The sequence below is a fragment of the Scatophagus argus genome, chromosome 11 (assembly GCF_020382885.2).
Source record: "Scatophagus argus isolate fScaArg1 chromosome 11, fScaArg1.pri, whole genome shotgun sequence".
NCBI classification, from domain to species: domain Eukaryota; kingdom Metazoa; phylum Chordata; class Actinopteri; family Scatophagidae; genus Scatophagus; species Scatophagus argus.
Window position 1 is genome coordinate 10,020,027 of NC_058503.1, and position 14,351 is coordinate 10,034,377.

The following is a 14,351-nucleotide window of genomic DNA, read 5'->3' on the forward strand; positions in this document are numbered from 1 at the left end:
ACTGGATATTTTCCATACATTCTTGCTTGCATGTTGACTCTTTGTGTACTGTAACTCTACTAGTTCCTCCAGTCTCAAGCCTCCAGTACAATATTCCTGTTCTGGGCAATGAGGAGGTTTCCCTGGCTCTGTGCACGGCTGCTGGTTCCAGGCCTCCCGCGGAGGTGAAGTGGTTGACTGGTACTCTGGAAGGAAAAGTGAGGACAACAACTAACTCCACCAAGCATGACAACGGTACGACTACCACAGTCAGCTCTCTGTTTGGAGTACCAACCACAGAAATCAATAACCACGTGGTCCAGTGTGTTGTCACCAACGCAGCCCTGTTGAAAGAAGAAACCCTTCCCTTCACCTTGCAGGTCCATTGTGGGTATAAAAATAATTCCCTACTTCAGTTACTTGTGCAGCTAATGCCTATGTAATAAGCCTTGTTTCAAACTTGAATCTTGTTTTGTGTGTTATGTTAAAGGGACAGTTCACCACAGAAGTACAGATTTTTGTCACCTGTAATGCTCGATTAATTTGGTGTGAGTAGCTCAGTTTTGGAATCAGTGGCACTAAATGGCAGTTCACTTGTGGAGCTCAAAGTACCAAAAAAATGTTTCAGCAGGATGTTTGAACTTGCCTGTCAAATCACCGCTTTGACTGGTGAAGTAACCGCATCCAATTTCTGCCTTTTGTCTTTGATGGAATATTTATTGCTCACCATTAATGTTCTTCAGTGTGGTAAGTTGAAGAATCCACAACAAGTTGCAAAATATTCTTTGTTTTCTGCAGTTTGGTTCCCAAGCAGAAGCACAAAAAGAGAACACAGTTACAGGCCCAACATAAATGACAATAACAAGTAACCAACATCTAACTGTCTGCCTAAAGGGTAGACAACAACAATAGCAGATGGATAAGGTTAAACTTGATCAGTGCAAATTGAAGTCTGACACCTGGTGTTGCCTGTGGAACTTCCCCATACTGACTGCTGAAATCAAACCCTCCTCTGTTGTCCAGCCTGCCTTAAAGGGAAAGTAACGTGTTGGTTTGACAACCAGTCATGAAGGAATCACAGACCTGATGTTATTTATTCAAACATTGCTGTGTGATGTATGACCTTGATTGATATGACCTTGACCTATGATGATCTTAAATTATTTAAGTCTCCATTTTTTACTGACAGAAAAGTGCTGGCAGGGTGCTGAGGAGCACAGATGTGAGGCTCTTGAGCTGTGAGAGAAACAAAATGCAGCATGTTGATTTTTATTGACAATTTCTTGGTCCCTAACTTAGCACCATGTTAACAAAGGGTTGACTTGACACAACTACAAACTTACAACTCATAGTGTTTTCATAGACTCTCAACAGCAACATTCGGTGTCTTGCTAGCCTCCACGCACCACCACAAATTGGCTCTGTCTAGGTTAATAAAATTTATGTACAATAAAGTATAAACAGATACAAAACAGATGCTGACACTGGATAAAAAACACTGTGCTGACATGGGCCTCTCCCCGTCTCTTGCAGTCCCACCTGTGGAGGTAAACATTCGTGAACGAGCCAAAGACTCATTTGAATGTGTGTCTGACGCCAATCCAGATGCAGACTTTACCTGGAGCAGGTAACAAACGAGTTTCAGTTCAAACAATATTTACCTTGAAGCTCTGTTTGGTTTGTTCTTATCATAAGCTATTTTTGAACTAAACAAATATATAAATGCAGCACATTCTTGCCTCCTAAAAGACTTTTTCTGTCCAAGCTAAAGGTTTAGCTGTTCACGGATTCATTAATTCTGTGTCAGTGAGCACTTATCCTTTATCCAAGACACTTGGAGTGGGTTATGTTGTGTAGTATTTATACACACAATAAAAGTCAGGTCAGCTTGTATGAAGCTGTTTTTTAAATACAACAAACTAACCAAATATTTAGATCCTATGCTGAAATGAAAGCATAATCACCATCACAACAACATATGAGCCCTTGTATGTATTTGACTATACATCTGAAGTCTTTATTTACTGTACATTTCAGTGCTTGTTCATGTGTTTCAGACCTGACAACTCGTGGCCTCAGTCTGCTGTCCGAGTAGGTGCAACATTACAGTTTCAGAGCATGACCCCCGAGCTAAATGGCCTCTATGAGTGCGAAGCATCGAACACCTTTGGAAGAAAACGTGGTCACCTCTATGTGCATGTGACTTCAGGTGAGGTCAGGTTTGATTTGGCTGTGGGTTTTTGTCAAGTGTTGTTGGTGCTTTTTGCCTTTGTTGTTATTCTGTTTCTGGATTTCAGTCCTCTGATGTTGCTTGCTTTTGTTAACATTTTTTTATTAGCTTGACCTGACATGGAATTGCTGAATTTTGATCAGGATTCCTTTCAGACACCTCCCCATGGAGGTATTTCAACCATGTTGAACTGAAAGAGCAAACCAGGACAAACTCAGTAGCTAACTGGTGAATGATTTCGTCCATTTGGCATCTGGCTAGCAGCTGAAAGGTTTGGCTATCTTGCCTTTTGCCACCGCAACCCAGACAAGTGTAAAACACCAGTGAAGGATGACTTGCTGCCCACACTCCATCCAGTGTGTTACAGGGAATAATTCAGTTCTGTGTGTGCAACTACTTAGCACAAGCATGTCCAGTCTTGTGAAGGTCTTTAGTAGTAGTAGACCTTTTTCTTTTTGGCATGTCATAACAGGAACAGATGTGATTACTGACTGCATTCAGTTTAGCTGAGCTGCTTTCAAGGTGTGGTATTGTACATGCTAGCTCACTGTCATGACTTACTGGGACACCTGATGGAACTGAGCCATTGTTAAAGATATTTGTTTCCTGAGTATAAATACATAAAACAGTAGAACAAGTAAAAATAAACATGTGAGCTGTCACCATATTACACTGAAACTGAACTCATCAATCAGTAAAATCACTGTGCACAGAGCCTCACACACTGTTTCTTTGCTCATTAAAGCAGTCACAAACATACAGTGACACCATGAGTTATCTTAATTTAATGACGGTATGTTTTCCTCTCTGGATTCCATCGCTTCATTAAAGCCCAGAACTTATTGTCTGACCTGATTTGACTGCTAAAGGGTAAAGATATGCTTTGATGTGGTTTTCATTTCAGGGCTTTTGTTGTGGGCAGCAGTAGAACAACATATTATATTTTATCATAACTGGATGTGCCTGCTAAACTAGTGTACCATATTATATTTCCTGTTGCTGTATTCGTTTCTCTTGCTGTCTGTCTTCCTGCAGGGGGCAGCCGTGTTTGTTGGGCCTTATTTGTTATTTTGCTCATCCTCATTGCTTTTGCTGCTGGTGCAGGGTGGTACCTCTATAAAACTGGGAAATTTCAAAGGTACAGTAATATCACAGTAGTACTGCATGCATATGAGTGGATAAATATGTCAAGTGTGTAAGTATAAATTGTACATACAGTGTAAATCTTTTGTTATTTGATAGGTTTTTTTCAAGACCGGAAGAGGGCACAAGCAGAGAGAGAACTTGTACGAACATCCTCCAGATCACATGAACACACTGATCATGGAGTAGAAGAAGAAGAAGACGAAGAAAGAGGAGAAGAGAGGCCATTATAGGCAGAGATAGAGAATTTAGTAGTTAAAGGTGTTTGGTTTAATTCTTACTGGTTTGTCTTTTTTTCATTTTCTTTTTAAAATATTTATTTCCAAAATCTGCCTGAAAATATGTGGAGACACATTTGAAACTGTATACCTTAAGGACCTCTTTGACATCCGTTGCAGTGGCAAGTTGTAGCACAGTGGCGTCAGCTAACATTTCATTCCTGACTCAGCTGGTTAATGAACAGATGCAAGCAGCTGCTGTGTCTCTTTTCCCTGAGGTGGTCTTGAATGCCACTTTTTTGGGACATCAAAGATTCAGTGATAAGGATGAAGTTCGTCTATGAGAGAGACGTAAGAATTTACACATGAGACACAGCAGCCTAACTTTTAACGTTGATTATTGTGATTGTTGTTTAATTGTCTGTGTTCTTCTACATGTCTGAAAGGCAACACAGAGCCCAGATTCACACAGATTGTTTGGAGTAAAGCAGCTGCCCTGCTTTCACCTTTATTTTACCAGGAAGTCCCATTTAATTCTGTTTCCTTTGGAAAGTTTATGATTTCAGCTTTTCTCTTAACAGTTTTAATTTAATTAAGGATTAAGGATTATACAGCTTTTGGTATTTCAAGCATGCATGCAGGTTGAAATACCAAAAGCTGCCTTCCCAATTGGTGTTTAAGACAACTGTTGCTGTATTTATGAGTCTAATGAGAGATGAGGACAGGAGGGGAGATATTAGCCTGTCCCTGCCTCATCCCCATGCTTGTTGAACTGCATTTGAGCATGTGGAGCTGACATGTTTTGCGGTTGCCGTTCTGTGCGCTTGTGTCACTTACACGCATCCATTTTTATATGTGGAAGTTTAAAAATGAATGAAACACAATAGAGGAACTTGTTTCTTGCTCTTCTTTTTCTGGTGTAGCTTCCCCCTGAAAACAAAAAAGCATGTGAATACTGATTTGGACATCAGTTACCATGGCGATGATCCAAGCTTTGAAACATCTGGGTCAGCCTTTGTCCCCCCAAATTACCAACAACTTTTTTTCTTGTAGTCAGATGTCATTCCTTAAGTATGTTTTACTGCTAATAGGGGTGATTGAAAGTTGTAGCCCAGTATTTTCATGTGTCCCCAATTTACAGATGTTCCCTAATCACCTCACAAGCGATTGGTTAGCACTTAGTGGGCTGCTGCCACTGGAGAACTCAGGCACATGAAGTGGGTTTGTGAGACAGAAGCTCAGTTGGGTTTTGGCAGAGTGACATTAGACATTCTCATCTCGGTTCTTAGCCATAGACTGTTGAGAGAGAAGTTGCCATCAGGGTGACCTCTGTCCATCCTTTCTTTCCAGTTAAGTGGATTAACTTGGTGAGTTAGCCACATAAAGTTGGCTGGTTGACATTAAGATTTGCGATACTTTGAATCATGTGTTATTTAAGACCAGTAAGGATATAACATGTTGGGTGCAGTAGACCTAAGTGTGGTTGTGGTTGTGAGGTGTCCAGTTGCCTTCCTCTGCCAATCACTGCCTAAAAGTTAAGGAAGTGCAGCCTGCATGGTTGATCTAATGAAGCATATAAATCAGTTTGTGTGCATTTGTGCAAACCCCTGTAGACAGCCACTCGCACTGCACTGCACGTTTGGACTTCAGTATGCTGCAATATGTGCAATATATTCATTCATGTCGGTCATTTTTAAAGATCAGAATTTGCACCGATACTTTGTACTAGTTTTGTTTATTTTTATATCTGTTTCTTTTTCAGATATGTATTAGGTGTGCCTTTTTTATATTATGCGTCTTACTGTGTGCCTCAAGCCAAGAGCTGCTGAACAAAATTTAGTTGTGCCTTGCATAATGACAACAAAGATTCCTGATCCTTGATTCTTGATTTGCATTGTGGTTAAAGCTCGTGGTGCTGTAGAAATGCAACAGGCCAGATGTGTATTATTTTGAAACTGAAATAACAAAAAGAGAGAGTTTCTGTTGACAGTGAAACAAGAAAAGTCAGGCTACATGATAACTGTTGTGCACACTGGTGTGCAGACTGTGGAAGGATACTTTCTGTTGACAATGTGGAGCTGCTTCGTCCGCTGTCCTGATGTCTTTACAGCTCTTGGGTGCTTTCGTGTTGTCTGAACACTGAAATCTGGTTAATGCACAAGGCACAGCATCTATAATAGCAGTGACAGATCTGTTCTGTGCTTTCTAAAATCACTGATGGGTTCATCTCCTGAGCCTGACTACCGAAGTATCATCTGCAAATTTATTGATGATATCAGTAGAATGGGCACATATGGGCTCATATGTGTGCAGTGAGTACAGTGTTTGGATCAGCACATGGCCTTGCGTTGAGCCGGTGCTGAATGGAGAGCTATGGTGACGGCATTCTCCGTCAGTCTATGCCATCCATAGGCAAACTAGTGCTGGTCGAAGGCTAAAGGGAGACTTGTTTGGAGATGTTTTAATATTAGTCTCTCAAAGCACTTCATAATGATGGGTGGGAGAGCATCTGACGTGTAATCATTTGGAACAGAGATCGACTGATGATATGATATGATCAACTTTGCCTTCCAGCTCAGCTCTCTCTTCTCCACAATCAGTCGAGTACAGCACCTGCATTACTGCCAAACCAAACAGTCTGTCCAATCAGAGAGGATCAGAGACAGGCTAGCACTACAGCACAATAGATATCCTGAAGTTCAGTTATGGTCTTTGTTTCTGGTGTGCTGCTCTAAGTTCATTAAAGGTCAAAATGAAGTTCTGGGTTACAAATGATGAAGAAAACAATTATTCTGTAATGAATATGAGCTGTGTTCTTGCGTTTCCCTGTAAGTGTTATTATCTATTTATTATCATAAGTCAGTCTATTTATTGTCAAGACATTTCACTGGGACCCAAAAATACCAACCTGCTAAGAAGGGGGACCATGAATGTGTTCACCAAACTTTGTGTTGACCCGTAGAACATGTTTACACTGCATTAATGATACATGAGACTTTCTGGTTACCCTTAATGAAAAGTTGTGTGTTGTTAGATGTGGTTGGAAACCCCATAGGGAGCCTTTAATTGCACCACAGAGAAAAGATAAAATCAAGTTTCTGAACTGATCATCTGAAAGGAAGCAAAGAATCAAAGGGGAGAAACACTTATTTTAAGGAAGACTGTCTGCTGTTTTCTCTTTTCAGATTTTATACTTTTATTTTTTAGGTTATGAATGTACTTTTTATTTTTTAAATATATTATATATATATATATATATAATATATATGCAATAAATGATTCTTCTCAACTGTGTGCTACTGTGTGCTGTAGGTCTTATTGCTGCCACCAACCTCCTCATAAAATCTGGTGAATATAGTTAAAGTGAGGTGCCCTGCTTGATAATAAGAAATGAGGCCATTTATTTCAGTGTCAGGGTTCTTAATCTTATCATTTTTAATTTTTCTGTTTTAACAACTCTTACTGCTGTATCCCCTGTTTTCTTGACGTGTTTTCTGCAAATCGGGGATATGTTGAAACTCTACAGTTGATATGTTAATACGTTGATGCTTTGTTGCTTTACGTCTGAGCTTTCAACTTCATCATGAAACCCCATCCACACAAACATGACATGCAGAACTGCTGTTTGTAAAATCAACAATTCAGAGTTTGCCAGTCCTGCAGTATAATGATGGAGGGTGGGGCTAATGTCTAATGCAGATTAACAGAATGGTGTGCAGTTATAACTTGACTGAACTTCACTGAATGTCAAAAAGACCAAGAAATTCCTCATGGTTGAAAACTCCACAGGGAGCCTTTAAGTGCACCACACAAATAAGCTTCAGAAATCAAAATGCAGTGTCAGGTCAAGGCAGAGATGGTCCCAAGTCATTTTTGACAAGTACAAGACATGTCTCAAGTCTCTTATGGTTGTAATGAGCATTCTGCTGCATGACTTTTTTTAAAGGAATTCAATGCATTTAATCTGTTATAGTAACCCCATTATCCAGATGAAAAGCTGTACAGATGAATGAAATCTGTACAGAAGAGAAGGTAGAAGACCGAGAAGCAACCCACAGTCAGCCCTCTATGTAAACGTGTGGCAAGCACAAAATACTGATGAATCACTCGCAAAATGCACTCTGCCGAATTTAGACATAGAGTTCACTCATGGTGATTAGTATTCGCCTGTCAGAACAGTTAAATATTCTGTCGTCGTCTTCAGTCTCCTTTACAAGAGAAGCTATATGTCAGATCTCTGTAGTGAGAACAACCAGGCCCCCTTTTGGCTAGAAACACGCAGTGTAAAAGTTCATATTGAAAAAAAAAGCTGTGCATCATTGGGGCCTAAAAAAACATTTTTAAATCCTGTATTTTTTACATACACCTTTGCTTGCGGGCGGGAGGTGCACTGTCACCTCACGGCTAGAGGGTTGCAGGTTTGTATCCAGTCTGGACCCTTCTGTGCACATTCTCCCTGCGCCTGTGTGGGTTTTCTTCCGGGTACTCCGGCTTCCTCCCACAATCCCCCAAAACATGCACATTAAGTTAATTGGCTACTCTACATTGCCCCTAGGTGTGAGTGTGTGTGCGTGTGTGGTTGTCTGTCTTTGTGTCAGCCCTGCGACTGACTGGCGACCAGTCCATGGCGAACCTTAATGCCTTCCTTTTAATTGGTGGAGATTTTAATGTTGCTCTTGATAGTGTAGTGGACAGATGGCCATCAAGACAAAACACTAATGTAAGCTGTTATTTAAAGCGTTTCATGCAAAAATTTGACTTGATAGATATTTGGAGAGAAAAATTTCCTAATGAAAAATTTCCTAATGACAATCTAGGATAGATTATTGGCTCCAGAGGTCTTAGAGAAAATACGACACAAATTACGGCTACTCCATTAACTGATCATAAAGCTATACATATTGTTATCTCTTTATTCTCCTCTGCTTGCTTTAACCACTCCTCATGTTGGAAATTGAATAGTTCAATTTTGAATTATGAAGATGTAAAAGCTGAAGTTGGAAGACTTATTGGAAATATTGTATATTGGAATGAGGCTAAGATTGTCAATAAATATGGTATGAAGTGGGAACTTATGAAATCTGAAATTGCATTGTATTTCCTTACTTAAGCTCTGATCTAGCCAGGCTGAGAAGTTTAGAAGTAGATAGTATCTACCATAACCTCTCTTTCCCCCGGAGTGGATGGATGTACTTCTGAATTTTACAGAGCTTTAGTCGATCAGTTAGTCCCATTCTTATTGAAGGTTTTCACAGAAAGCATAGACAATGAACTGCTCCCTCCAACATTAACACATGGCTTATTCTGAAACCTAATAAGGATGTACTGCTTATTGATAATTGGCGCCCCATTTGTCTTTTAAACAATGATTATAAGGTGTTAGCAATTATTGTTGCAAAAAGGCTTAAGCTAGTTTTGGATTCTGTTATAGACGAATCACAATCTGGATTCATGAACAATAGACATATGTAATAATATCAGATTGGTTTTAAACTTGTTAGATTATTCTGAACTAATCTCTGATAACAGTTATATCCTATTTTTAGATTTCTATAAAGGCTTTGATTCAGTTGAACACCAGTTTATCTTTAGTTCTTTAGAGAAATTTGGTTTGGGGCTTTTTTTCAGCAAAGCTATTCGAACCTTATATGCTAATAGTAATTATTCTATTAAATTGAGTTCTGGCACAACCCCACGTTTTGACATTAAACGAGGAATTCGGTACGGTTGACTCTTATTCATGTTAAATCAAGCGCTCTGAAAGGCATCACAATTGCAGAAAGAGAAATCGTTATCAGTCAACTTGCAGATGATACAACCATTTTTTTTAAAAGATTCTACCCAGACATCTCGTGCTCTAAACATAATCAATATGTTCTCTGAGGCCTCTGGACTACATTTAAATGTAAACAAATGTGAGTTAATGGCAGTGAAAGACTCAGCTTCATGCTCAATATCAAACATCCCTGTCAAAAATACAGTAACATATTTAGCAGTCTCCATCACTGAAGATCAGAAAGCTAGAATTGCTTTAAACTTTACCCTGGTCATAGAAAAGACCCAAAAAAGATTCAATCTCTGGCTCCTAAGAGATCTATCCTTAAGAGGCAGGACGCTAATAACAAAAGCAGAAGGTATATCCAGACTAACTTACACTGCCCTCTCATTATACCTTGATAATAAAACCATCAAACACATAGATTATATGTTGTTTAACTTTTTATGGAAGAATAAAATTCATTACATAAAAAAGCTGTTGTCATGAAGACGTGAAAATGAGGAGCTTTGAACAACACCTTCAAGATCAAGGAAGATTTAATGAACTCAGGATCAAACAATTCTTGAGAAAACCTGACTCTATATGGAATAGTATCCCTAACTATGTTTTTTCTAAAATTGTTGGTCTAAAGTTCCTTTTGACACGCAACTATAACATAGAGGAAATTCCTGTTCGTCTCTCCAACTTTCATAAACAAGTATCGCTTACATGGTCTATGACATACAAGCACAATTTCTCACCGCACTGTTACTCTATTTGGAATAACCAAATGACCAAATGAGATGGTGGAGCTTGCCGTGAGCACAAATATGCTTGTGACTTGAGGAGATATTCTTCCTGACTGAACTTTCACATTTTTCTGTTGTTTCAGTTTACTTACGTTGCTTTCGTTCTTTTCTTGTCTTGATGCTTTCTTTCATGTGAAGCATTGTGAATTGCCTTGTTGTTGAAAGGTACAGCACAAATAAACTGCTTTGCCAAACATATAAATCTCTGAGATGGAGGGTGAATGATAAATACACATTCTTGTTATGATATTGTTTTGATCATTGAATCTGATTCGAAATGTAAAAGCTGCTATAATCATTTGAAGTTTAATTGGTCAAAAGATTTTAAAGACAAAGGACAACCTGTTTTTAGGCAGTTTCATTCAGCAAGTATTCAGTGCACATGCTCAGATTGACAGAAAAAGAAATGAAAAGGCCCAAAGCCAAGCCGATCAGAGGAACTCGTTGAGTCAAATGAACGCTGGACTCCACTTTCCTGAGGATGTGGTTAATACATGGAGAAACTGATTAAACCTGATCAGAAGGATGTGGCAGAAACATCCTGGGGTTGCCATACCAGGCAGTGATGCAGCTGCCCCAACGGTCCTCCTGAAGACAGGGGAGGAGGAGGAGCTTTCCTCAACTTCCTCAGGAAGTGGAGTCACTGCTGGGCATATAGAGGGTTATAGTTCCTAATAGCCGAGCCAAGTGAACGATCTCCACAGTGGAGCCATCAATGCTCAGCGGAGAGCAGTCCCCCTGTGCTCTTCTGAAGTCAGTCATCTCTTTGGTCTTGTTGACGTTCATGGACAGGTTGTTGACTTTGTACCAGTCCGTTGCATTACATTACATTACATTGCGCCTCCTCTCTATAAGTGCAACTTTACTTGAGTAACTGTTAACATGACTAGTTGATCTCCTCGGTTTGTCTCCCATCTCTTCACCTGAACACCTGCTGATCATTCTCTCTAATCAAGTCCTCCTGAAGCTGCCAGTATTTAAGCGCCATGCAGGTCAGTGAGTTTGTTGGCAGACAGAAATAAATTTTCTTTTTGAAACAGATGTTTCCTTCATTTCTACTCCTACAAACTGTAGTTTTTTATGCTCTAAACAATGAAGAACTGTTCCCAGATGGCTCTGGACTTTTTGAACTCTGTCAGGAAGAATGGCTCTCCTCCTACATCAGCTCCTCCACAATGGAGTCATTCATTAATTCTGATCGCCGTTGGATTAATCATTAAAGGGAAAAAGGTCGGGTTCAGCGGTGCGCATCTCTGTCTCTAAGCAGAATGGGTTCAACAGCTCAAGCCAAATTACAATTTAAATCTTTTCTCTCTCTCTATCTCCCTCTCGTTGTTTACATACATTTTAACAACTGCTGGGTTCAAACTTGTAGTAAGAGATTATATTCAAATCTGAATAACAATTATGCTCTGAATGGATGTCAGAAGAAATATATTGCTGTTTGCTTGTCTTAGTCGGCTTTTTGTTTAACATCATTCATCCGACCACTTGGTGGCCTCCTCTTTCCTGCATGGAATCTATTGAATTAGCATTTCAGATTTCATTCATCTATTTGTCACCCACACATACAAAATTAGAGCGCAAGATCTGAACTGTAGGCTGTGCTTGAGTCTTTCAGTAAGAAGGACATTCTGGTCCCACATTTGTATCTAATTCAAACATTCTTGCAAAACTTGAAAGATACCTTTGTTACCACAATTTGCAAAGCAAATTTGAAAATCACAATGTAATCATTTTGCAAAAAATATGCAAATGATTAAAACTCAGTTTGTGCAGTTGTCCTAAATGCAGCATGATGGGTGAGGTACACTTTCAGAGAATTCTTTTTCTCTTTTAAAGGTCTTTATTGAATGTAATCTAACGATAATAATAATAATACAAAATGTATATTTTGGTAGTTATCAATATGACAGTGAGAAATGTAACCATTGTATATCTGTTGTGGATATATATTTATTAAAACAGCAAATTTGAATAGAAAGCACGAATATTTGTTGGCTGGTACTTCTGATTGATCTAAAATAATAATTATAATAAAAAAGTCTAATATATGCAGGCTGTAGTGGTTAAAAACAAAAAAACAAAAAAACCCTGAACTCTCCAGACCTGTGCATTTCCTCTTTTAAAGCAGAACAGCAGGCCTAAGTATATGAAATATGAATTAAATATAACAAAAATATAAATTGATCCATGAAGTATCCTTACTGATCTGTTAGCTATGAACTAATCACATAAAGTCACAGTAACTTGATCAGTTGTTCATAGTGAGCAGAACACGTTAAGATCAGATCCGGAGCGATCCGGAAACAGCAGCCTGGGGAGGTGAAGTGAGGTGAAGCTCCTGTTTCCGCTTTGCGCAGGATCGCTCACCATCTGCACTTTAAAATCGGTTGCACGCCTCCATCGTTCTTTACGGTAAAGCTTGTTACTGTAGTCCTGCCTCTGCCTTCTCCACTCGACTCTTTGTGTTATCGCAGGTGTTCAGCACGAACAATGAGATAAAAAAGCGTCTTTTTTATCTTCTGTAACAAATCTTTATAGGCAGGGCTAAATGCCAAATGGTTCACTTGCCACATTTACGATCAGTGAAGCGTATGACAAGTTTCACAAAACACATTTGAGTTATTTATTGATTTTGTTTATTAGGCTATTGATCTGAAAGCTGTTTTACATTTAGTATTGTTAAACTTCATTTTTTCTTCTTTTTATGCAACAACAACAAAGTTTAGTTGTTTTCCTAAAACTTCATTTGCATGTTCCATTGCTTTATTTATTTTAAGAGCAGCAGAAGAACAGCTAATGAAAGGGAGGGAATTGCTGAACACAATTTCATTTGGATTTTTATGGAATTTTAAAATGCAGGGATGACATACTGAGTAAAGTTTGAGGTGTTAATATTTGAAGCAAACGACGGTACATACTGATCAGACAGTTAAAGAAAAGTGCGGCTGCAGCTGCACCTGCTTTTCGCCAAAAACAAGTCCGTTAGTTATTTGTTTTTTAAAGTGAGATTAATTGATATCCTCCTCTCCCCGCCCTCGTGACGTGGCGACTCAGCTCCGCAGACACGAGATGGAAGAAGTCCTTTGTCGCGTTTTCATCTCTGAACATGGATGCCGTGTAGCTCCACGATGCTTTTACTGATGTTAGTGTTAAACCTGAGCACAGCTGAAGGTATGTACAGTGAACGACCTTTTCTTTACGCAGGCAGCTTGTCTACGACGTAACGTGTTTGTTGTGTTGTACTGAAAATGAGGATAAAGAACAGATGGTACCGTACAGGTTGTGTTTGTAATATGTGCATAAGCTGTGGAGAGTTTTTAGTTAACCAAACCAAAGTCCTACTAATTGCTAATTACCTGTTATATTTAAGTATTTAAAAATGACGGAGTCTTTGTGTCAGGTTTGTCGGCGTCGCTGACGTAGAAAAGGCTGAACCCCAATGCAGAGTCAAAATAGGGCAGGCAGGCGAGGCAGAGGTCCAAGCAATGGACTTTATTTTCAAAAGAACAAAAACAGAAATACTCCTGGCATGGCTTGGCAAGACAAGGCAAGGCAAAAAAGGCATACAAAAGTAACGCTCTGACAACGGTGGCTGGGAAGACAAGGACTACATAGACAAGACAACGAAGAAAACCAAAAGCAAAGCTACAAGAAAACCGGGCACACCGGGGAAGAGACAATTTCAAAATAAAACGGGACATGACAAAAACCTTGAACATAAAACATGGAAACACATGACAAGACAAACATGAAACATGGCACACGGACTGAAATCAAAAGAAAGCATAACAAAAAACACCAGGCATGACACTTTGCTAGTTCACCGGCAGGGTCACATTTAATGAGACGTAACTCATGAAGAAAGATTGATTCAAACTCCTTTGTTCCCTGGTTACCAAGTGTTTTTCAACTAACTTATAATTTGAAAATCCAAAAATGAATACAAAATGACATCACGGTAAGAGGAGACTCTTAATTCATCATTTGCGTCACTACCGCGTAGTGAAACTCGTTTCCTTTGTGTTGAACCCATCCATGAGGATCAGTGGGCAGCTTTTGTTCAAAACATGGGGAAAGATTCTACATGTAAGCCAGTGTGTTCCATGCAGTTTTATGCATTAAAAAGTGTGTTTTGTGTAAGTAAAGTTTTTTTGTTAAAAAGTTACATTTTGTGCAAATTCATGTGGTTGGTTGGGTCACTTGCCACA

At 39.2% G+C, this 14,351-nt stretch overlaps 2 protein-coding genes across 2 annotated transcripts in view; both read left to right on the plus strand.

Annotated features, from left to right (window-relative positions):
* Positions 1-14,351, plus strand: part of LOC124067625 (hemicentin-1-like) — a 48,118-nt gene that overhangs the window by 16,901 nt on the left and 16,866 nt on the right. Inside the window, exon 6 of the mRNA XM_046405154.1 lies at positions 64-366. Coding sequence (XP_046261110.1) covers positions 64-366 — 303 coding nt within the window. The remainder of the gene's footprint in view (positions 1-63; positions 367-14,351) is intronic.
* Positions 13,185-14,351, plus strand: part of LOC124067626 (nectin-1-like) — a 37,400-nt gene continuing 36,233 nt past the window's right edge. Inside the window, exon 1 of the mRNA XM_046405155.1 lies at positions 13,185-13,221. The gene's annotated coding sequence lies outside the window, so the exon portion shown is untranslated. The remainder of the gene's footprint in view (positions 13,222-14,351) is intronic.